The 24,888-nt window shown below is 39.4% G+C and overlaps 1 protein-coding gene across 11 annotated transcripts in view; it reads right to left on the bottom strand.

Annotated features, from left to right (window-relative positions):
• The window catches only part of ENOX1 (ecto-NOX disulfide-thiol exchanger 1), a 359,067-nt gene that overhangs the window by 30,744 nt on the left and 303,435 nt on the right, over window positions 1–24,888 (bottom strand). For all 11 annotated transcript variants that reach the window (XM_032099804.1, XM_032099803.1, XM_032099812.1 and 8 more), the window contains one exon: window positions 12,693–12,877. In XM_032099804.1, coding sequence (XP_031955695.1) covers window positions 12,693–12,877 — 185 coding nt within the window. The remainder of the gene's footprint in view (window positions 1–12,692; window positions 12,878–24,888) is intronic.

Here is a 24,888-nt window from a genome sequence, read left to right as displayed (position 1 = left end):
TTTTCACATCTCCCACTGTGATCTCCCACTGTGATTTAGTCTAATTATATACCTCTTCCTTTGATCCTGACTTTTCCGGTTTTGTGTTTAAGGCTATTTTCCCAAAACTGTCCAAGCATGGGAGGAATTGGTGTGGAAGACAGTAAGAGCATGAAAGAGAGAGAGAGAGATGTGATGCTCTGAATCTTTGTACTTGGCTCTGGACCAGCAAGGAACAGGAATCCCAGGAAAATATCCAACATTCTCAGTTTCCCTGGGGTAAAAGAGCGTGCATTCTCATTGGAGTATGAGCTACAAAGTGCTTGATATGAGATAAAACCTTCTAGCAGTCTTAGTGGTTAAACTGTCAACTTCTGAAGGTTTACTGTGTGTGCATAGGCTCCAAAGACAGTAAGTGTGTCCTATTTTCACAGGGGTGGAAAGCAGAGTAATTGTAACTGAGGTATCCTGTTCCCAGTCATACATAAGGTTTTTCATTCACAGGACCGGGACCTTCCCATTCAATCCCCAAAGATGTCAAACTTATTTAAAATTTGGAGCCATCCCTTGGGGGTTTAAGTTTCTTTTTCTCTCCCTCATATTTATCTCTAAAAGCTGCAGAACCTGCTAATTTTGCATAGGTCGAGTTTGGATATTTCTTTTTCCTGAGCAGTTGATGCTGGCACCAAGAAGTTGTAAGGAGTTATACCTGCCAAACAGCATATTTTTCTCTTTTAGTCTTATTTTGGAAAATGAAGAAATAAATGTGACTGAAAATAATATCAGCCTAAGACAGATGAACAGCCTGAAAAATTTCAGCACAAACACGTGATGTTTGGCAAAGTTAGAAGCAAATGGGAAGAGGATCTTACACTGGCAGGGATGAGACAAATTTCATAACAGGGACTGCTTTCATGCCTGCTTATAAACAGACAGCCTTTCCATAAAGATTATAATGAATGACGCCAAGATGAAGGTATTAATTATTCAGAATTACTTTATTTTTCATACATATATGTGCTTATTAAAAATTGATCCTATAGATATTTCTTCTGCCCTTCAAATTTTTTGCAAGCATATACCACAGTCAATCAAAATAAAAAAATATTCTTGGTTTTAATGATTATGCTGTCTGATACTGTTCCACCTACTTTGCCATCTCACACAGGCTTTCTGCCAGTCTCCCTGTGTAGGAAACCCACCTACCACACCTGTGGTCACCACAGCTATACAAGTGTATGTTCTTTCAATCTTGTCTCACATCTCTGGCAGCTGCCTTTAAGCCCTGATGTCCCCAGCTTTGTGACACAGCCATGACATTCAGACAGCAGTTCCCCAGTTTCATCAGGCAAAGGACTGATTTCATGGCTGAACAGCCAGGAAATACCTGGCTCTTATTTCTGTGTGCAATTCTTTGGGTCTGTGAGAGTGCCCTGCATGTTATGCCAGTGTCTTTTCCCTGAACCAGAATCCAAGTGTCAGGAAGCAGAAAAGCACATCACAGAGCTCATCACATATCTGATGATCCTGAAGAGAGACACCTGTAGAGCTCCACCAGTAGCAGTCTGGAAGCTCAGCTGGTCTATGTGCAACCAAAAGTGTTTGTCACCATGGCTGTCAGCTTGACACTATGAAATGTAGCTGTGTAGTAGGACCAGATCAGACTTGTAGACATTACTAATATCCTCTTACTGGTATTTCCAGAGAGGAGATGGGAAAGCAAAAAGAATTAACCTCCTGGTTGTCTGTCCAGAGATCAATCAGTGCATTTCAGACCCCTGCAAAAAACACAAGACATACCTCCCAGTGGTAACTCTGGAACTGCTCTGTGTAGAAACGGTAGGATATGACTATCCTGTGCTAAGCTTCCTTCGTTCATGAGGACCAAATCCTCCCTGTACATAATAAGTGGGTAGCTAATTTCATTATGTGGGGCGGAAGAGGGTGTGTGTTTTATTTTGATTTTTTTTCACACATTCCCACCTCCAATGCTGAATGCCTGCCACAGACAGTTCATTACCACCCATATTGCGTAGATCTCAAAAGCACAGACAGAAAATTACCATCTTAAACCAATCTTTGCAGCTTCTGAAACATTAAATATAGATGGAATTATTGAAGCCAGCTGAATTACTCAGGCTGTGTACAATGCAGTGCCAGTGTGGCCAAGAATGCTAACAACTGAACAGCACACACTGCCTTGGAATATATGAGAAGTCCTAAAGGGAAAGTAATAGCTTGCTGTTGTGTAGCACTCTGCAGCTATGAAATACTCCTTCTCTTTCCTCTCCTCCTCCCTGCCCACAGTTCTTCATTGCTCCCCAAAAGGCAACATGCATTTGAATATAAATTATGGACATACCTAGAAATGTAGTTGCACCCCAAGCCTAGTAGGACAGACAAGGATCCCATAAGGAAAGCGTGATTTCCAGCATGAAGCCATCAACTTTGCATGCAAAGAAAAGGGAGGCAGATCAGAAGCGACCGCAGAGCCTGAGGCTGTACTTAGGATGTTGTAAGGCTGACAGAATAATGAAAAAGGAAAACCAGCATTTGCCACAAGTTTAGCAGATATACTGCTGAATGGTCCTGCCCCTGCTATTTTGTTTATGATTTTCTCTACAGTTGCTTGAAATGAAGTATGAAAAGGTTACAAAGACCTTAAAGAAAGGTCAGTAAAGAGGAGCAGACAAAAGAACACCTCTGGGGTGGGAGTGCTGACGTCGATCATAGGTTGTGCAGGCAATTTCAGCCAACCCAGCCTGTTCAGGCAGAGGAAGGAAGCACAAACTCCCCCATTTGTGGCGTAGCTGCAGTGTCCAGAAATGATCTGCAGCAAATGTCTCTGAAATCAGTGTATCAGCCAAAGATGGATGCTCTTACACAGTTTAACTGAGCCAACTCAGTTGAATGGTCATCTTCAACACCCAGTGAACTCAGGCAAACTGAATTCTCCTGCCCGTATAAAGTGTAGGAGAAACATATTCATATTACTCTCCACTCACTACCTATAGGAAATATATCCCTATACAGGAAAAATGGATTCATCAAGTGCCTAAAAAGAGAGTGAAACTTATGTGTCTCAAATAGGCAGGCTGTATGCCAACCAAGGCTACTTTTTTCAATCCCAATGAAACCAAGGCAGACATGTAAACCAGTAAACCTGGGAAGCAGTTCTCACTTGTGCGAAAGTGAGGTCCTTTCCCCTAAACTACAACACTAGAATCAGAGATCTGAAAAGTATGAAAACACAGGCATTTAAATGACTGCAGAGTTCACCTAAAAATTAAAGCACTCACTTATGATAGCAGTTTCTGATGTTTTAGAGCACTTTTTTCCCCAAGTAAAACCTTGTTCCATCTTTTCTAACTTTATTTTATATAAAGAAAAAGAAGTTAAGAGTTTGTCAAATGGAAAATGACAAAAATTGCAAGGAAATGAATATTTCAAAATTCTTAAAAGCTGTTCACAAATACAGAGAGGAAGGATGGTAAATGTTTCCTTTCAGAACCTTCCTTAGGTAGGAGGAAAAGAAATAATGAATTAAAGTGAAATCAAGCATTTGCAAAATAAAAATACAAATCCCTCTCCCAGTACTCCCATGGACTGTCTGGAAGAGTGTCTTTCTCTTCTTGCAAGACAGACAAGATTTCATATCACAAATGGCCAGCACATGGCAGGCTTGAATAATGAGAAAGTGACTTCCCAGCTGAGCAAATATGCATTAGTAACAAGACGCTGATGAGGCCTGACAAATCACCAAGGAAACAGGAGAATGTGAAAGACAAGTCAAAGAAGCTTTAGAAATGAGCCCTCAAGGAAGTTAGCCATGTTGCAGCAAGGCATTCTTAAAATAAAGAGTATGATTGTGGGTTTGGGTTTTTTAAGGGATTAAAGAGAAACACAGTGTAATCCTGCAATGCTTCTCATCCGTGCCAGCTCTCTGGGACTTGCTGTGTCCCTGGCTGTATGGATGGCATTACTTGGATGGATCATGGGGTTTGCAATGATGAAAGAGGGCTGGTGAAGAGCTGCACGTGGATGAACTGCCCAGCTCCTGCTTGATGAGCATTCACCTGCAAAGTGAGTTTTCCTGGCTTTTTGGCCAGAGGCAAAGACCATGCTGAATATGTTTGCTCCACAGGTTAACCACCTCAGAGGGGTCCGGGGAGCTGGACACACATCTGATGCGTGAATGCATGTGGTGGCACTAAAGAACAAATCTGTCCAGCTACCTCCTTAGGGAGGGGTTTGCCATTCTTCCTTTCCCCTGCTATTAGACTGACTCCAGAGGTCCTACAGCTCTACAGTGCCCAGAGGAGTTGCACGCAGGCCTGTATCCTAAGAAATAAACCAGAAGAAAAAACAGGCAGATGGACACAGACACACTGAAACTACCAAGGGGAGGTTACAGAGGAGGTGGAGTCAGGCTTTTCTTGAGTAAGGGTTGAGGAAAAATAGACACATATTCAGCAAGAATCATTTTTATTATACATAAGGAAAATATTCCACAGTGAGGGTGGCCAACCTCTTGAACAAGGGCTCAGAGAAGCTGTGGACCCTCCATCCTTGGGGGTACTGAGACCATAGCTGGACAAGGTCCTGAACAAAACTGAGACAACTCCAGAGACTGCCCTGTTTTGAGCAGAGATGTACATGACCTTCAGGTATACCTTCTGACTTCAGTTCTTCTAGGACTCCAGAGAGTAGCCAATAGATATCAGAGAATTAGCTGTCAATTTCTTTTGTTTCTACAAGGCTTAGCAATTCAGCCACACCAGCTACAAGAGGCAGTGTTAAGGGTTGGGCAGCAAAGGAGAACGTGGGTGGTGCAATGAATGGTTTAAGAGACAGTCTACAGCTTTCCTCTGCCAAGTAATTTTCAAGTATACCTCTTACTTGTCAAGAAAGACATGTTTTCTTCAGTCAGGTACAGAATTTTGCAGCAAATGAAGACAAGACCAAGTCCTTAGGAACCTTACAGAATCCTCTCAGAATCTTTACATTTACAAATAAAACACTTAGCACTATAGCATCAGGGATCCCTCTCTGGGATCTGGGTTTCACAGCAAATTACACAAGGCCTGTGAAGGGGAGGAGCCTGAGCAAAGCCCATTGCACCTCATCAATAAAGCTCCCTCCTACCTTTGCTAAATGAGGTGATTGGAATATTACAAAGCCCTCGACTTTACTGACAGCAGGCAAGTGGATCCTGATCCTGATGAAAGAAAGCGGGCTGATCCCAAATGAGCGTCATGTTCCCTCTGCCCTCATATCTGTCCTACAAGGCAACAAGTTGGCACCTTGAATGATGCACAGTCAAAAGAAGACATGATCATCTAGTCACAACCTCTTCATCTTCTCCAGCCTTTCACCCGTACTGTCCACTGTGGGTAACTCCTCACCAGTTAAAGGCACTTGAGCAGTGTCGTCCCATCTCTTCTTCCATGGGACCGAAAATGAGCATGATACAGCATGCCCTTCCTCAACAAATCAAACCAAACCAGATCTTTTACATTTTGACTTCCTATTCAAGAAAAAATATTTTATTTTTTTTGATGGGTAATAAAAAATTAATTAGAACAATATTATGGAAGAGAATCTACTTACCCAGTGTAATTCCCACTGAAACACAATTCCTAGTAATGGAAACAGAGTTCCTAGCACTGACAGCATCAAACAGATCTGGAAATTCTAATCAGCAAGCCCATGCTAGTATTTAGAACCTTTTAAAAAATTCATTTAAGATCACTGGACCGTAAAACTTGTAAGATTTGTCCTTCACCACCACTAGACTACACAAGCATGTTAATGAAGATATTAGTTGATTTATTTCATATTTTAAATAAAATGTGTGCACCCAATTATTTCTCTAGGAAGGGTTTATTCTTGCTGCCAATCTCAGTCTAGCTTTGCCAGCATTAGCAGGCAAAAAGATGCTACTTGCCTTCATCTTACCACTAGAAAAGCTGTCGGGAATATGGTGCTTAAAGTATTTGTGGGCCCTTATTTACACTCCCCTAATATTATTGAAGTGGTGGTTGCAGAAGTGGGAAATCAAACACTACTTTCAATAAAGAAAGGTTGTTAAACAGAGAAGAGAACCCATTTGGCTTGTCTGAGATCTGGTAAATAAATAGCACTTAATTGCCAGCTGCTCCTTTTATTTTTTTAATATAATCAGAAAGAGTAAGTGTTTTCTGGAAGTTTAGACATGGATTGGACTGTACAGAGCCCTGAAAAGCACAAAAGAACAAGAATAACACTTATGGGAACATTTCTCTCTCTCCTGGAAGATCACATATTTCTTAAACAGTTTTCAAATATCAGCCACTGGGTGAGAGAAGGGACAGGCCTGGAAGTGAACATCTGGATGTCGGGTCCAGTCCCTCACACTTCACTTGTATCCATTCCCCTTAAGATTATCAATAGTGCCATTACTACTCCAGTGCCACTTTTACAGGTAAAAAGAAAGATCTAACTGCAATTCATACTACAAGAGTAGCAATTAAGAACATTTCCAATGTAATTATTCTGGCCTGTTTATTTACCAGGTAAAATGCACATAAAAGGGATTTTTTTTTTTTTTTTTATCTCTTATATTTACTCTTCTTTAATGCTGCTTTGGAGAAGAATCAGTTTATAGTTGTGCATAAGTACATTGGCTGGGTTGTATGCTGAATAGATGTTTGGTGAGCAAGAGGTAGATGGAATAAAAAAAGGCTACAAATCTCCTTTGCACCTAGGCTGTATTAATAAATATAGCCGTAACATGCTCTATCTATTCAACAATGATCCTAATTTCAGCACTAAACTGCTACTAGAACCTGTATATTTAAAGGTATATCATTGTTATAATGGCCATGGCATTCACGCAGCACCGGATTCAGCAATTTTCAGCCACTAGCACCTCTGTCTGTGGCTTCTGACATTTCAGAACGTTTGTATGTGACAGAAAGGAATGGCTGTGACAATTAACAACACATGTAAAGGATCTGAGACCTGCAGACCTCAATGCCAGCTGAGGCTTATTGGAAGTTAATAGGTGTTGGAAGTTAATAGGTGTTAGATTGGTTAAGAGATTGACGAGGAAAAAAATCCTCACGATGCCCTACCTTACTGTCTGTTGCAACCTCCTGCACAGAAATGTTCTTTTTGTCCCTGCTCCCACTGAAAGAGTGTGGAACATGGCAATAGTCAGTTCTACTACTTGTATGAGAAAAAGGTAAGAAAAAAAGGGAAGGAAAGACCTGAGTGGTGCCATCTTTGCTTGTAGAAAAAAAGTTCTGCTAGCTCCATCTGAAAATGGATTGGCTCTGCTCCAATGGCTGGGAATGGTAGAAATCCAATTAATTTCAAAGGCAGCATAGTGAGGCCAACACTAGTTACATTTGGATTTTCTACTCAGGAGGGTTACTATATTTTAGTGGTACATGATCTTGCTGTAAAAGCTGATAGATGCCTCTTGTGACACCTCAATTAGACAAAAGGGTCGTAATCTGTCTCCCAGCGATGGTACTGTGGAAAATGTGTGCTCCCCACATCACTAAATATGTACCCTGACCACCCTCCTTTGAGGGAGCAATGAATTGCAAAGCACTCCAAGAGCAATTCTTACCCTCCCAACCACAAAAGTGAGGCATATCACAGACAAAGCTGTCCTACCCTGCATGAACACTGAAAGCCCTAAGTGAGGTTCAGGCTGGATATTAGGCAAAATTTCTCCACCAAAAGGGTTGTCAAGCCTTGGAACAGGCTGTCCAGGGAAGTGGTGGAGTCACCATCCCTGGAGGTATTTAAAAGATGTGTAGATGTGGTACTTAGGGACATGGCTTAGAGGTGGACTGGGCAGTACTGGGTTAATTGTTGGATTTGATGATCTTAAAGATCCTTTACAACCTGATTCTGTGATTTTATGATTGCTACTCATCTGGCATTTATCAGAGCCCTTTAGAAAAAGTGTATCAGTCTCAGATGCATGTGCTATTTATTTTACATGTTAAATTATTAGTAAACTGCAAAAGATAGTCCTCAGTAGGCAGGAAATGTCAGGAGCAATGTGGCCTTTGCAGAAAGACCTTGAGCTGCATATTGAACAGCAAGGACAGGAAGGTATTGAACAGGTGATGATTAACTGTGTACTCTCTGCCTGCAGCACCAAATGGGGAAGGGTCTCTGAGGTATAAAATGCAAAATGCACAGGCAGTGGTTCTGGCAGCTCCTGGCTCCTGAATGTTCACAATCTGCATTGCAATTCACATTAAACTGGTATTGTCTGGGGAGAAAGAGAAAAGAGGACAAAAGTGGACTTCCATCATACTGCATCAGAGTGACACCCATGTGGGCCATCAGCAGGGCCTGCTGTCTCGTGCTGAGACACCCCGAGCTGAGTTGGTGGCACTCACAGCAGTGTGTCAGCCTTCATGCCAGCCCTACACCCTTCACACATGGCTGTTCCCTTTGTTCTTGCTTTCCAGCTCGAGCACTAATTTTAAGAGAGGCAATGCGGTGCATCCCCTGCTGCTGCAATAACCCCATGGGTGGGCTTTAATGCACCACCGCCAGCAAAGGGGAGCCTGTGCTGCCACTGTGTGTTAGGAGCATGATCCCAAGCCCAGCTGGTGAATCAGGCCCCTTAGGGAAGGGGGACAATGAGGTGCCTCTTAAGTGTCTAAGACACACCCCAGAATGTGCAATAGCAGAACTGTAGGCACTTGTATACATTTAGTTGTCACAACATAGATGGAAGCATGATTTAAATGGGGATTTGTGGATGACACCCCTGCCTGCAGGAGCTAAATTCAGCCCATCATGTTCAGGGAGTTATGAGAGGAAAGAACATTATCCTACATTTACATGATGCAGTGGAGCACCATGCAGAATTACTAGCCTATTGGCGAATGTATCAGTTCAGGAATCAGCACAGCTGTACAAGCATGGCCCCATACCTTGGCCAGTTAAGCCTGACAAAAAAGGTAGAGCTAACTTGTTAAATTAGAGTCATGCTAAAGGAGATGTGCTCTGTGGACTTAGGACAACTTGAAGCTTAAAACATTGCACTCATGGCTGTGCTATGGAAGTGGTTCATGAACAATCCTGGATGACCAGCAAAAATCTAAAATTTACCAGAACACATGCTAATGAGTGTCATCTCCTGTGTGGCAAACTGACATATTTTCAAAGGCTTGCTAACACTGTCAGTTTCAGACAGATTGTATAAAGGATCTGGAAACCACATCATTAATTCAATAGACACTCACTGTCAAACTCTGAGCCTTTGTTTCAAAGCATAAAGGTGGCAAGTGCACTTCTTCAAGAATGTATTTGATGGACAATACATAATAAAAGTATATTTTTCATGCTTTGTTCTTGGAAAGGCTGAAAGATTTTGCTGAGGATTTTTTTTCAAAAGAATTCTGCTTGATATTCCACATGGAATATGCTAAACTAAATGGTTAAAATTTGGAAAAATTATATACCCACTGAAAATTGAGCCTTATAATTTCAAGCATTAAGCAACACTACTAGGTGATATTTTCTGTATTACCTATAGCCATGTATCTGGTAAAACATTTCAGACAGAGAGACAAGATTAAAAAAATTCTTACAGCTGTGCTGTGAAGTGTTGCAAAAATAGTTACAACTAAAACATCCTTTCTTGTGATCACAGACTTTTTTAGAGAGTACCAAACACTGCTGGAAAAAGAACCATTCAAAAAGTGATCTTCTTGGTATGTGTGTTCTCATATAGAAATAAATTGAAGGCAATACCACCTATGCAGCAGTGACAAGTTAATTCAATTTCCATCTCAAAATCAGGTAAAGTGTGTCTCATTTGTTACCATGGATACAAGACATTATTTCCATTTGTTTGAGATCTCACAGTGGGTATGAAATTAAACTGTGACACACTTTTATGGAGGAAGTTGACTAAAACCCCCATAAGTTCAATGTCATTAGTCCAAAGGATTTCCTTTTTTTAGACACAGCAAATAAGGAGGTTGCTACAACTGCCCATAAGGCACACTTCACAAGCAAACATCTGTGTGATTTTCCTGATGCTATTTTGGATCAGTGGGAGTGATGGAAGAGAAAATAAACATTCATTTCATCAGTCCTGCAAATACAGGGAGGAATCCTGAAAAACATCCAGATGGTAGAAGTACATTAAAATACATTGGTGTTGTGTTATTTGCTATTGTTTGGCACCAAATATGTTTACAAAAAAAAATCTTGATTCTGAAAATGCATCCAATTTTTCTCAGATAAATCTGATTTTTAGGTTGCAGCTCAAATCACTTGTTCTCTAGTATTCAGAGTTAGAAAAAGAAGTTTATAGAAAAGTGGGGGAGAACGAAGAGAAAAGAAGAAGGAGAAATATGGTTTTTAATGCTGACATATATGAAGGGTTCAGGCATTCAGTTGCATTCAGTTTACCTTGTCTGGAATTAATTTTAATATATACAAAAGGATAAAAGGGAGTACAGGTCTTCTTGTTAAATTATTTATACTCAAGTCCTGGATATATATTTAATATTTCATAATGAGACTGATTTCCATAGATGCTGAGCACCTGCTACACTGATGGATTCCAGCTAAGGTTGTCATCTCTCAACATTTACAAAACCAAGCTGAGATAAAACTGAGTCTACTTAAATAAAAGGTTTATTTCTACATATTCATGCATTAACTGCATGAAAATCACAAAGGTTATAGGATGTCATGGCTATGGCTAATTACTGAAATCCAAAACCATCATCCAGCTGCTTAACTGACTGATAATTTCCCACCAAATATTCTGAACTTCACCTCCCATGCGTCTGTGTTGCTGCTCTCCTCAGCATATTGTCAGACTGGATTACCTGCAGTGTTTTCTCCAGCTCCTTGGGCCATCTCTAATTATATGCCATTGGGAGCACGTAGGTTCTGACCCTCAGATGGCAAACTAGAAACATTGAGAAACTCACTGCAAAACTGTCACGAACACAGAAACTCTCAGAGGAATAGGGACTACAGTGTTCATGGCCAGCTGAACAGAGAGATAAGTCAGTCACTCCGTGTTATTGATTTGCATTATTAACATTTTCTTGAAGTTCAATAAAAATCTATTTATATTCTACAGACTTTACTGTACTTCATCCAGACCCCAGACAGAAAATTATAATAATGCCAACTGGGTGCTAGGGCTCCAGGATTTTTATTTAGTAGAATTTTATGCCTACTTTTCACTAATTTTAGTGGAGAATTAGCACCAGGATGAAATATAGCAGAGTCTTTACATATGGTGTTAAATTTAATAAAACCAGTGATATTTAAGTATCCATTTATATAAGGATAAGATCATGAACAGACCTCAAACTTATCTAAAGTATACAGAAACCTCAAGTATTTCTGATTAGTGACTTGATTCTGAAGCATGGGAAAAAATTTATTCCTGAATTATTTCAATTTTTAAAGTATTTTGGTCAGAATTATTCCACTATGCAATAAATCACCCTGATTTTGTAAAACTCTGCAGGCTTAAAGGGGCTTGTGTTGATATCAATATGTGTGTAGGGTTGTCTTGTGCTCTATTATTGGGTGTTAGCAGGTATTTGCAGACTTGCTGGATTCAAAGGGTACCAGGATAACCATGCAATTCCTAACCCAACAAGGCAGCTCATATGTAAATGAATATCTCCTGGGTTTTGCCATACAAAAGCAGCTTAGTACAGTCTGAAAGTGGGTATAACTTGTCCCCTTCTGTAATCTAATAACCAGGGGTGACAGAGGAGTGTGTGCAATGCTACAGACGAAGGAAGCAAAATTAACCTCTGCAGTGGCAGGTTGAGAAGCTCCACTCCAGCTGGGAGCACAACCCAGTGCTGTGGTGAGCCACTGCCCTTGTGTTCTGTCACGTACCAGCTGAACACAAGTGCCTGGATGGGGAAGATGCTACACACATGCACACTGGATGGGGGCTGCTCGTGTGTCAGTGGACATGTCAGACAACGCAGTGGGAGAAGTCTGGATGTGCTTGCCAAGACGCACTCAGCACAGTGTCAGGAGCACACTAACAAATAAGGCAAAATAATTATGATAAACTGACACTCCTTGCCCCTGCAGGGACACATTGCAGTTTCTCGTTGACTGGTGTCAGAGAAAAAGCTTTTCTGCTGCACTAAACCACTTAAAAACTGTCTGAATGAAAAGGTTACATCTATGGGTCAGCATAAATGATAAAAGCTCGGGAAATAGCATTGATGTTGCAAATTACGCAACAGCATAATTGATTTGCAAATTACGGAGGGTAGTCTGGACATACTGGAGATGTCTCAGTCATCTCCAAATAAGAGCAGAAAAAAAGATGCAGATGAATACAAATGAAGATACCACAGAACATTGACTATGATACATTAGACAATTTTTTTAAACTTTTGTGCAGTACCAGGGCCAGTTGGATTAAGTGAGGAGAGGAACAGAGCAATTTGCTCCTAACTAGCAAATGCATAAGGAGTTTTCTTGAATGATCAATGGGTTTGCAGTTTATGAATTCCTAAAATGACTGTGCCTAAATATATCCCCAAATTCTCCTCCCTTTCCCCCATCTAAAGTCCCTATGATTTTCTGAAAAGAAATCAGGACCTTAATGAATAATAGTCTTGAGTACAGCAGAGCCCCACGGTACCACTTTCCCAAAATAGAAGACCTGTTCTTTTCTTCCTTAGCAATACCTGCTGCATGCCTTGCATTGTCTGCTGTAGGAACTGCAGCTGCTGGTCCTTTGTAAGGCTTTCTTCTGTTCGAAAGAGCTGTCCTTTCTCCTGCTTCAGGAGCTCCACTTCATTCCTATAAGCATCCAGCTGCCATCGAAGACTGTCATTCTCTTCCTTTAGCGCATATGCTTGGGCAGCTAGAGCTAAGAGAAAATGAAAATGTGAAAAAATCAGTGAAATGGATTGTTTCTTTTCAAATAATACAGAGGACATTGTCTGGAGAGATGACAATACAGCTGAAAGCCAGTGAGACATTTCGGAGCTGAGACAAGACCCAGCAGAGCTGAAAATGATTAGGGTCTGGCAAAGATTGTTGCTGGGAGGTTATTTCCTGGGATGGAAGAAGCCATAAAGTGACCCTGGATAATTCAAATGCTACTTGCAATCTGTCTGTTAAATTTAGGCTTATATTTTAGGAAGACACTGGCATGCAGTCCAAGGGCAAGGCACTCACCAACTTTACGACATTTTCCCAGAGATGCATTAGGAACTGATACAGCCATTCAGTATTTATACTCGCACAGTGGCCAGATGTTCCAACCAGGTCTGTGCTAAGGAATTTTCCCAATGTGACGTTGCTGGGTTTAGTCCCATGAGAGAAGAAACACAGAAATTTCTCTCCAGCCTTGCTATGAACTACTTCATAGCAACAGATATGAGAGATAGAATAGAATTATAAAAAATGCAAATGCTGAAAAAAAGTGTTGGCACTACAAGAACATTACTACTTTAAAGACATTGAAAGACACTTAAGTCATTTCCTTAGGAAGCTCCATTTGGCCCCTTTTCAATTTAGAATGGCATTTTTATTATCATAACTGATAGCAGGTGTTTGTGAAGAAATCGATTAGTATGCAGGGATGGAAATTACATTTGCCAAATGACTTGCACAGTCTGCAATATAAGCTAAAATTTGTGTAGCAAAAGGCAGAAGGCTATAAAGCAAGTAGTAGGAACATTATTTAAATAAATTATCTGAACATAAATACATGTAGGGAAAGGTGGCATTCATTAATTAGGGATGTGGCTATCATCCTATAGAAGAACCCACTCCTGGTAGTATTTATATTTGGCAGTAGCAGTGGTCATTTGGCGCAGCAAACTGCCATACTATGCTATTTTCCTTCTTGGAACCTGGTAACACAACAACATTACAGAGCAGCTGTAATTACAAAACAACAATCTACTATAGCCAGTTCTATCACCATTTGGTAACTGAAGCACATAACTGATTTACATTCCTGATTAAATGATTTCAGGCTTGGTATCACAGAATTCTTTTTTGCCCACCTACAAGAGCAATATGGCTAAACTCCAAATTATATGAAATTGTGTATTATCTCTGTTTAATACTAGGCACCTCTTGACTAGACCTTCTGCAGATAAAGAGTCCTTTTTTCCCCATGATAACATGATTCAGCATATTTGTGAAATTATACCAGCACTCAGGTAGAATGTCACAATATTTCATTAGCAATAAAAATGTTTTATCTTTGGTAAGATAAGTCTACCTTGATCTCAGATAATTTTTACTAATTTTAAAGTAGTACAAAACACATTATTCAAAATAAATTACTGTCAGCTACTATTCAAATACAGACATGGATTGGTTATTGTGCTTAATTTGGATACTTTACAGAATCTCCCTGCAAGATTTAGCAAGAGTTACAATATTGTTATATCAAATTAAATTGTTCTGAAAAGCATGTAATCATCCTTCCATGACAAAATTTACCCTCAAGAAATTGCACTGATGAGTCCAATGGGCAAATAAGAGGATGAAGTACTTTTTTTTCGTTATTTTTGTAAGAGCCAACAAGCTATAATAAAAGAAAGGACTAAAAAAAAAAAAAAAAAAAAAAAAAAAAAAAGGCTAAGCATTAGTCCAAAAAATCTTTCAAGTCAAAATTAAATAGTTTGTGTTGGAATGGACCTCTAAAGATGATTTAGTACAACTTGTACAAGTGTCTCACCACCCTCATCATAAAATATTTCTCCCTTATGTCCAATCTAAAACTACCCTCTTTCAGTTTATAACTGTTTCCCCTTGTCACTACAGCCCCTGGTGAAAAGTCTGTCATTTGTACTCTCTTAATTCTACCAATTAGACTCTCACAAAACTTATATCTTTTTGGTTTTTTTAATGTAACACTAAATTCTAGCCAGAAACTGCCTACCCTTCTTCTCCTTGAGAACAGGAATAGAGACCATCAGGAATGTACTCAAGTTTCTACAGTAGCTTGGGAGCAGTAGTTCACCTGCTGCTCATCATCTATTCCAGCTCTTAAAAAACTTTTGAGAGCTGCTGTACAAGTGGGGGCCATGAGGCCTGTGTATTTCCCCACTGAAATGTGGGTTCTCACGCAGATCCAGCTGAGGTTCAGACTGCCTTATCTAGAAACGCTGCTTGACTATTTTCTCTGTCTCACTACAGCCTAATTGGAGAACTCCTCCTTTTTGTTCCCCTAGGTAAGTTCAGGCTCATTAAGTGTGGCTACAGACAGCAAGAGATGTCTGCTACAGGGTCAGCAAAATAGGAGATTTTAAAAGGGCCACAACATCTCACAAAAGCAAGTAACCTGTACGTGATGAACATATTAGAGTTTAAAGAGTAACTAATCCAAATGGAACAAGTCACAATACATAGGAGCAGTGAAGGTAACTGTTCATTTTGTAGGAAAGCAATGCAGCTTTTCTACTGTTCAAAACCACCAGAGATGCATCTCTGAATGTTATTATGTCATTACTTTTAAAATTATATGTATTACACAATATTAAAACCTGTATGACAATAACTACATTGCACTGCTACCAAGAAGTTCAATCCAAGGTTGGTACCCTGTTCTTTTCTGCAGACACCAGAAGACAAAGGCTGTGTCTGGAAGAAGTTACAATCTATTTTAAGACAAAATGAGAACATGCCAAACCACCTAAAGTGAGAGAATAAGAATGCAGGAGAGATAAGTTTCTGATAGGCAGGCTTCCCTCAGGTCTACAGTGCCTTATCGACATTACTATACACTTGGGTGATCATCCTAACCACTCATAGTAGAGCGAATAACAACAGGGTCCAAGGCAGAAATAGGTTGTTAAGTAAGGGAGATGCAACATGTATAGTAACAGTGTAACAGAGTATTAAATGGCCACAAGCTTTTAAATGAATTAAATATAGATAAGAGCCCATAAATGATATGACATTAAATACATGTATATGTTTTGGTATTTAATTTAAAGTTAAAAATAGTCACTTCTTAACATGTGTACAGAATGGTTAACAGAAAAGGAGAATAAGACAAAGGAAGACATCTGACAGACTCCAGGGTATCCAGCTCATTCAGCATCGGGTAACTGTTTTAAACAAAATCAGACACATTCTTTGTGTTGACCTAAAATAACTATAATTTAAAGATATTTATGTTTTAGTGCACCAAGATTAAAAATAACTCTGAATTCAGATCAATGTCTCTTTTGATGCCAAGCAAAATATCTATTCTATAAAAACATATTGTAATTTATTTTAAATTATATTTCATTTACAACAATTATATATAATGATATGTGATTCATTACATAGGATATAGAGAAAGGCAGTTCACTGAATATTAAATTAAAAATAGAGGAGAATTTTGGGGGAAAGAGAATCTGCATTTTAAAAAGTAATTTTTTTTCAATTTTGCATAAATTTTTGCTAAGAGTTCATTGCCAAAGCTGATGGATGTAGTTTTGTTGAAAAAAAATTTGCTCATCTCATCTCAAGCCATTTTACATTTGGTAGTTCAGATACTCATCTCCAAAATCCCTCTCTGAGGCACACTAAAAAGCGTCTTCAGATAAGAAGACAATGAATGCTGAAAGCATTTACAGAAGAACTATATACAAGGAATCTGTATCAAAAGAAAACTCTGACAACAATCCCAAATATCTGCCTGTGCTGCAAGTAAAGAAAATATTCCTACCTAAACAAACACAGCTGGAAAACAGCTCAATATTCACTTTACAGCATTCTCACTGAGGGATGCAAAATGATACCTGCCAGCCTCAGAGAAGCAGCTGAAGGAAGATAAGACACATATAAGTGGGGGAAACCTTTTCATTGATATTTCAAAGACTTCCAAGAGGTTAGTGTGATTTCTTTGTGCTGAGGCAGAAGTGCTATATTCAATTTGGCAACAGCTTCGGTGGCAAAATAGACTCCATTCAGTAGACCCAGACTAGATTCAAATCAAAAAGACACTCTCTATAATACAAGAAATGACTGGCTGATTAGAAATCCACTCAAATCTAAGGACATATTCATCAAGGGATTTCTCAGAAGAAACAAGCAATTAACTTTATTTTTCTAGGCCATCTACCTTCGATAGTTAGGAGGGTGAGTTCTTTCTGACTACCACAGATCTGTGCCTTTTACTTCCAGGTGGTACTCAGTGACTACATTTAACCTAATACATAATGCCAACTGGAGCCAAAGCAGAGTAAGTCTTCATGGGTGATATGGGGTAACTGTAGTCTTTTATGATGCACATCATGTCATAGTGGCCAGGAAATAATGCTAACACCCCATATCTCTGAATGCATTTATTTATTGAGGACATTAGGGAGAATTCAAAAATTTCTACCATTTCTACTAATGCACACCTGTGCATTTCTCATTAGATGATGCCCTACTAACATTACAGTTAATGTTAATGACAATCTACTAATTTACATACTGAGGGCACACTGAGTTTAAAAGCATAAGCATTAGGTTATGTCTAGAGCCTGAAGAAATCTGAAAGCCGTATCTGAAAAACAAATGGCAAACACTAAAAACAACAACAGAAAACCTGCCTGTAAATTCAGAGTAAAGATTTTCTGTAGGTCCTCCTAGCAGAACTTCTTTTATAGCTTATATTTCCTATAGATTCTTCTATATTTATATAGAAATAGATCATAAAATGGAGAACTGCTGTGACATGTGTCCAGACTTTTGATCTAACCTATTCAGCCAAACTTTTCAGGATTTTTGAACTTTAGCTGATGTATTGATATCGTGAGGTAGATGTAAACAGAGAAAGAGCCTATTCTCATACCTTCCTGCCATCTGAGTTCTACTAATGCCATTATCCTGATTTCCTGACTTGAACATAAAGGTTTAAATGATATAATGCTCCTTTTAATAACAGCAAAAAGAGAAGCATCAAAACATGTCAAAATAATGGATATTATGGTAATTTTTTTCATCACTCCTATTGCAGAGCATTTTCAATGTCAAAACAGCCATCTTGTAAGACATAGCTACTTCTTCAAAGAGTTTTCAGCTTGAGGGACTGAACAAATGTGAGTGGAGTAAAATAAGGACACTAAGTTCACAACTATAAATACAAACAATAAAAGTTATCCCTGGCCTCTAGGTAGCCTGCTTGTTTTTTAAATAGGTGAACTGTGGAGCAGTACAAGCAGGGGAAAATCGGGAAGGAAAAATGTTTCTGGAGGATCTGGAAAGGCATGAACTGTGTTTTGATGATGTAGAAAATAGGGTAAGTTATACAATAATGGCATTTGTCATTAGTAAGGAAGATAGTCTTTGCAGAAGTACAGTGTGGATGGTCTTAGGAGATACAGTGGGTGGCACCCCTGCTCATGGCAGGGAAGTTGTAACTAGAGGATCATTAAGTGACACTTTACCATGTCATAAATCGAATCTCTCCCGATGGGAGAGAATTTGCTGAAAGTCCTTGCAAGGAGTTTAAAGGATAAAGCGAGACGTCTTCTGTAGTTTCAATGCTTCTAGATAGTTGTTTATTAAGTCTTATCAGAGGAACTGAGCCACTAGCGTGACCCAGGTACAGCATGGAAGGAGGAAAAGTAGGAGTGAGAGCGAGAGAGAGATCCATTATCAAGATTTACACAGCCTTTTAAAGATATTTTAACCAACAGTTACTAAAAATGTACATTATTTTTACTTTCTTACCAATTATTCAGTAACACGACTAGGAACTGTGGAATTTTCTATCCAATTAATCCAAACTACTTTTACTGCAGAATATGGAGTAGTAGAAGAAGGAGAAGAAGGTCTAGAGAACAATAACAATCCTCCATTTTGATATTTTTTACTCCTATCTATTTACTATAAAGAGAAGCCTAAAACCTCTAAATTTTTAATCCTATGACAATCTTACATAGTAGTCTATCACCTAATTCACACCACTGTATTTTCTACTTGTTGGTAATTTTTTCCAAGGTTTAAAGCTATACCAGTGGTGTCCAGGGGGGTAAAAACCCTTAAAAACAGGCAGAGAAATATTCTCGGCACTCTGGGTTCCTACAATTAAGGTCCTTTCCAGTCTAAACTCTATTCCAGTTTAAATTCTATTCTAAACATAGAATTCTGTAATTCTATGATTATAACTAGATAGGACCACTGGACCCTCATTCATTTTTACCCTCTAAGGCTGTGCTTAGTGCTCCAGCCCACTGGAAATTTAATTTTGTGCTACAATCTGAATGTCCCATTATGATCACTCAGTGGCAGGGTGTGTGTGAGGGAATGCCAGTCAGTAACCTCACACCTTGGGATGTGTGGGAAGTTCAGGTTTGGAGGAGCTCTGCAAGGTGGTGGGAAGGAAGGCACAGCCCTCACTGCAGATGGCAAGCTGGATGGCCTCTGGCATGAAGGGACGCACTGAGCAACTTGACAGGTGTTAACAAACATCTCCAGCACCAAGTGTCAAAGCTGACCCTTCTCTCTGTGTTCTCCAAGAAGCTTTCTGGAAAAGGAAGACTTGACTAGTGCACCTTGGTCACTTTGAGGCATCTTCTCAGACCACTTTACAATGTCAGGATCCTGAGTCATCCAATATCTAAAGGGGCTTGATCCATTGTCTTGAGTTCCCAGAGGACATTTGTTCTTCTTTATGGACAGTTACCAAATACCTGATCACCAGCATAAATGGTGCTTAGATGTCAATGACAAGTGCATAGAAATACGTCTGATATTAGCAGTTAAAAGCAACCTTCTTCCTATAATGCATTCTTTAACAAATACCTGTTCCATTGTTCCCCCTCATTCCTGTAAAAATAGACTGTCACCTGTTTTTTTTAAAAAAACCCACACTTTGCTTGAAGCTTGAAAACAGCTAGCTAAGTATCCTGAATAAACTCTAGAAAAATAATTAGAATGGTATAAAAATAAATAATTTGGGGCAATTACAAGCTAACCTAGCCACGAACAGTTTTTTCTTTCCCCCTTCAGACATAATGCAACCAAACAATGAAGAAATTTCCACGTTATTTTCAAATGCTAAGCACACTTCATTTGAATGTCTCGGTATCTGCAAATTTAAACTCTGAGGGCACTAATTATCCTATATGAGAAGGGTTTATTGTCATTAATGTTAGTGGGAGTTAGGCCCTGCACACTGGGAGGGAGATTTACTCTTTTGCAAAATCTGTTTTATTCAGGTGCAGTTGCTGCAAAGTCCTTTCCTTACCATGCAGCCTATGTTCAGTGCAGAGAAGCTCATTATACCAGTTACATTCATGATGGTACCAGATGTTCAAATTGAATACTCATGAGAATTATTTTCAGGCTTCCTATTCACATAAAACTTGGTGGCGAACGATTAGTAAATGGGAGGTTGCTAAAAAAAAGGAAAGAAAGAAAGAAGAAATGAAGGGAGCCTCTAAGAAAGATGGAGAGTGACTATTTACAAGGGCATGCAGTGACAGGACAAGGAGGAATAGCTTCAAACTGAGAGCGGGTCTAGATTAGATATTAGGAAGAAATTCCTTACTGTGAGGGTGGTGAGACACTGGCACAGGTTGCCCAGAGAAGCTGTGGATGCCCCATCCCTGGCAGTGTTCAAGGCCAGGTTGGAACTAGATTATATTTAAGGTCCCTTCCAACACAAGCCATCCTACAATTCTATGAGTCTATTAACAGCAATTTTATCCATCCCATTGAGGACAGGCCACTTCACATTTGAGAAACAAAAGCATTTCTCTGATGAGAGATTTTCTCAGTTTACAAGATTTCTCCCTGCTTAGCAGACATCAGCAATACCACTGCTCTTTCCTAGGTTTACTACACAAGTGGCTCACCAGTAATTTATGAAGGCTTATTATTTCTTGTGTAATGAAGCATATCTCTTTGCAAATACCAGAGAAGGAGCAGGGAAAGGGAGGGCCAATTATTGTTCAGCTGGGACTAATAACAAAAAGTTGTAGGCAAGTGCCGGCTCTGCAGGGGACTAAGAATGCCCCAGAGAGCAGTGCTGCCAACTCCTGTGGCATTATGATGAGTCCCATGATATCTCACATTTTGTTTAAAGGCCTAGAGAGATCATTAGCTGCAAACCTGTGGTTTAAGTTTCTGGAATAGTGGCTTCCAAACTTTCTAAACTGTGGATCAGTATTGGCTCTTCCTTTTTCATGATGCTCTCCCAAACTGACTTTTAATTAAAAACACTAACAAGACCCTTTAATCTAGCTGTTTTAGCCAGCCCAGGGAATAAAGATGTAGATTACTTGCTACAGTCTTACAAGTGATCATTGACTCCAGTGATGAGTTTGGTGTCATTGATCGAGACCTCATGGCTTCAGAAAACCCACTTGAACAGTGATCCAACTTTCTCCAAAGGGCTGCAAAGATGCAAGACTAATGTCCCACTTTAAGCCAGTCTTCCTACCCCTCTCTCTGTACCTTCCTCTCTTTTACCTTTGCACTGCTTCTGTTCAGTTCCTCTCCAGCTCTAAATGCATGAGTCCATCTATTTGCTCATTTGTAACTCCCACTCGCCTGGCATGGCCAGATGTTTCTCTCTTCCCTCACTCATACTTATTTTGCAGTACATTCTCTAGTCCCCGGTTACCCACCTCTGTCCCAGGAAAATTGCAGCATTAAGTGTTTTGGATTTTTCCTACAAAGATGTCAAATCACATTACTGAAATGAATATTTGGAATTTGGAAGAGACCACCTTGTTACAGCAATATCAAAGCCTGACACATTTGAGGTCTATTTTACTTGACAGCATCTCTTTGGAGAACAGGAATCTACATAGCTCCTAAATGACATTTTGACAGTTGCTAGTTAATCTGCCCCACTGAGACCAGTCTCTGCAGGTCACCTCTTTAAAGCAGGGGGCCCTTTCTTCCTCTGTATTTTGGATTCTATGTCTTCTACCACCACCCATGATTTGCACCAAGACCAGCTGACTTGACGTATGTATAATGGGAGACAGGAAAGAGAAGATGTGGCTCTGCACAGACATCTGTGATGGGTGGGCTTTAGTCAAGTTGGTTAGGAAGAAAGCCATCATAGTAAAATGTAAGAGTATAACTTTGATCAAATAGCAGCAATTGTCAGATATTTTCAAATTCACAAAAAAACACTTAACTTTTTAATAGTGTATTTGGTTTGTGATGAGGCGAATTTTTCTGATACCTCATGTTTACTGGTAACTGCTGCCTCAGTTAAATACGATCAATCAAATAATAAATGTCTTTTAGAGGTTCTACCTCTTTTCCTGATTGAGAAATAGGACTCTTACAACACTTTTACAGAGACTGTTCTTTAAAGATGCTAGCAAAGAAGTGGCTTTTTCCTCTAATCAATATTTTAAAAATTACTGATTCATGTAATACCAATAATGAGCAGAGGAGATTTTAGTCTTGAGTGTGAAGGAAACAAGGAAATAAGAAAAGTGCTGGTTACTGCGGAGATACCACGTGGCATTGATGACTGACTCCCACACCAGTAATGAAAAATGCTGCTTGTGCTACTGGTGCTTTGCAACGGAGGGTACAGACATTTGAACGCTGCATAGCAGAAGAGATGCTAATGAATGCTGAGTGTTTAATATATGTTACATAATCTTATATATATTGCATAAAGGTATCGTATGCATGCATGTACATGAGATACATAAAACACTTAAGATATTCAAGGATTATTGTATATTATCCATGTAGGGGGGTCACTGATGGTCACTTCTTAGGAGTCAAAGTGCCTCTTATATTTTTACTCAGATTTAAACAATCAGCACTGCCACTTGCAGACACGTGACTGCATCACTGCTGTTGGCATTTGAACTAGGAACTGCATTCAGGCTCAGCACCACTGCGATAACTTGAAAAAAGTAATCTGTAGGATTTATGAAAAAAATGCCATTGCTACTTGGAAACAAACTTGACAGTGTGCACGTGAATCCCTCAATTTGTCACATTCATTAGGGAAGAAAGGGCTGATCTGAGTGGTTTAAATTACTGTGGTGATTTGAATTGGTCTGATTTATAATAGGCAAATTTTGTTCATGAATGTAAAGTGCTTTCTATAAATGTGAGGATAAACCACTTTCGAACAAAATTCTATTGCACCTTAAATTGCAGGAGAGTGTTTATCCAGCTATCTCTCTGACCTTGTAGTGGATTTAGAGAGCTGAGTTAATTTTTCTTTTAAAATTGTGCATAATACTGAAATACTTGCTCAGTTACTTTTGCCTTAGATAAAGATGGATTTTAAATGAGAATACATTTTTTCCCCTTTATGCCTTAGAAAGCATAAGCAAATGGTGACATGAAACTTGTAATTTTTTGACTCTCACATTCAGAGACAGAATTTCTTGAGCAATTTATCCCTTATGTGAATGGAAGAGTGTTCAGAAGAGCTGTATCTGCAAGCCAAAACCTCCTTTACTCCCCTCCATTCTGCTTCAAGAATACTCAGTACATGTAAATAGAGGCCACTGTGCATTTCCACAATTTAACATGTTTAGCAGGTATTTTCTCAGCTTCTGAAAAATAAAACGTGTTGCAAACTTGCAGAAAACAGGTTTCTACAGAGGTCAGTTAGGTACTTCCAGGCCTTTCAGAAACAGACATTTTATTGAAATTTGCAGAAAGTGTGTAGCTTTGAAGAGATAAGTGTGAAATAGTCCTTGTACCAGATTTTCTGAGTAAGCCACAACTTAGGACATTTTATCTGCGGGTGTTGAGCAGAACGTGAGTGCAAACACTCTGACCAGCAGGGAGTAGCTTGAAGGATCAGGGTTTTACAGCACCGACATCTCAACATCTTTCAAAAAACGTTATGAGACAGATGACTATCTCAGAACAACATAGGGAGAGTTACTGCTTTTTATCATGTTCTTCCTCGACTGTTAAAAATTCTCACTAGTCTCCAGGAAAATTTAAGAAGGAAGATAGTCTGTATCTGACACATGACAAAGAAGCAAAGAAGAAAGTGGTTTTAGGAGCCAGCAACCACCCAAGTACCTTCAGAGGGATACCTGGTTGACGTGCAAGATGGAAGATGGGCACTTGGCTGTTGTAGAAGCAGCCCAGCAATCACTGCATACAAGTGCTGTAGAGACATGCTTGCACAGTCCTTGTACCAAATAAAACTTGCAATGCATCAAATATTTGTAGGGCTGGATATATAAACAAGAGGTTCCAAACTATTTTGCCTGTTGAAAGGCAAACAAACAACAAAAAAACCAATAAAAATTCCTAATTTAAAACCGAAAAACACCACCAGCAAAACAAACCACCTTTCTGTATGCTGGTGTTCAAGGTGTCACACGTTGGAACTAATGGTGTGGTATCTAGTTCTTCAGTGTGTCATTTCACATCCTAAAGGACAGTTCGTTTTCTCTTCTCTCTGCCATGAATCTAAACCCAAATAAGACTAAAAGAAGATCACTCACCTCCAAGCAGCTTTGAATCCACTTGGCTTTCAAATTTATGAATCAAATCCCACAGTATACTTGTCATGAAAATGCTATACTATGGATACGTGTCATTAGTAAGAAGCTTACTTTCTTGAGATGGCCTTTATCCGAAACAAGAAGCAGGACATCATGAAACTCCTCTGAATCTAAGATTCATTCACCAAAGTAAAACAGCATCACTAACTAGCAGTAGTTTGGGGTGTTCTGTAGCAGAAACTCTGCTGGGTGTGTTTTTAACTCCTGGCATGCAATCACAGACTGCCAGTCGGCTGGACACACAAGGAAGCAGAAGATTCATGCTTTGAAAAGGAAGCTTTTAAATATTTGGCAGCTTCAGCAACCCTTGCATGTCTCATGACATAAGAACACTCCCCAAACCTGCAATTATGAGCTTAGAAGCTTGCACTGACATTAGAAAAGACTCTGCTTTCTGATCATTGTCTCCTGT

This window comes from Corvus moneduloides, chromosome 2, assembly GCF_009650955.1.
Source record: "Corvus moneduloides isolate bCorMon1 chromosome 2, bCorMon1.pri, whole genome shotgun sequence".
NCBI classification, from domain to species: Eukaryota; Metazoa; Chordata; class Aves; order Passeriformes; family Corvidae; genus Corvus; species Corvus moneduloides.
Note: the sequence above shows the minus strand (reverse complement) of the source record. Positions and strands in the feature narration are given on the sequence as shown.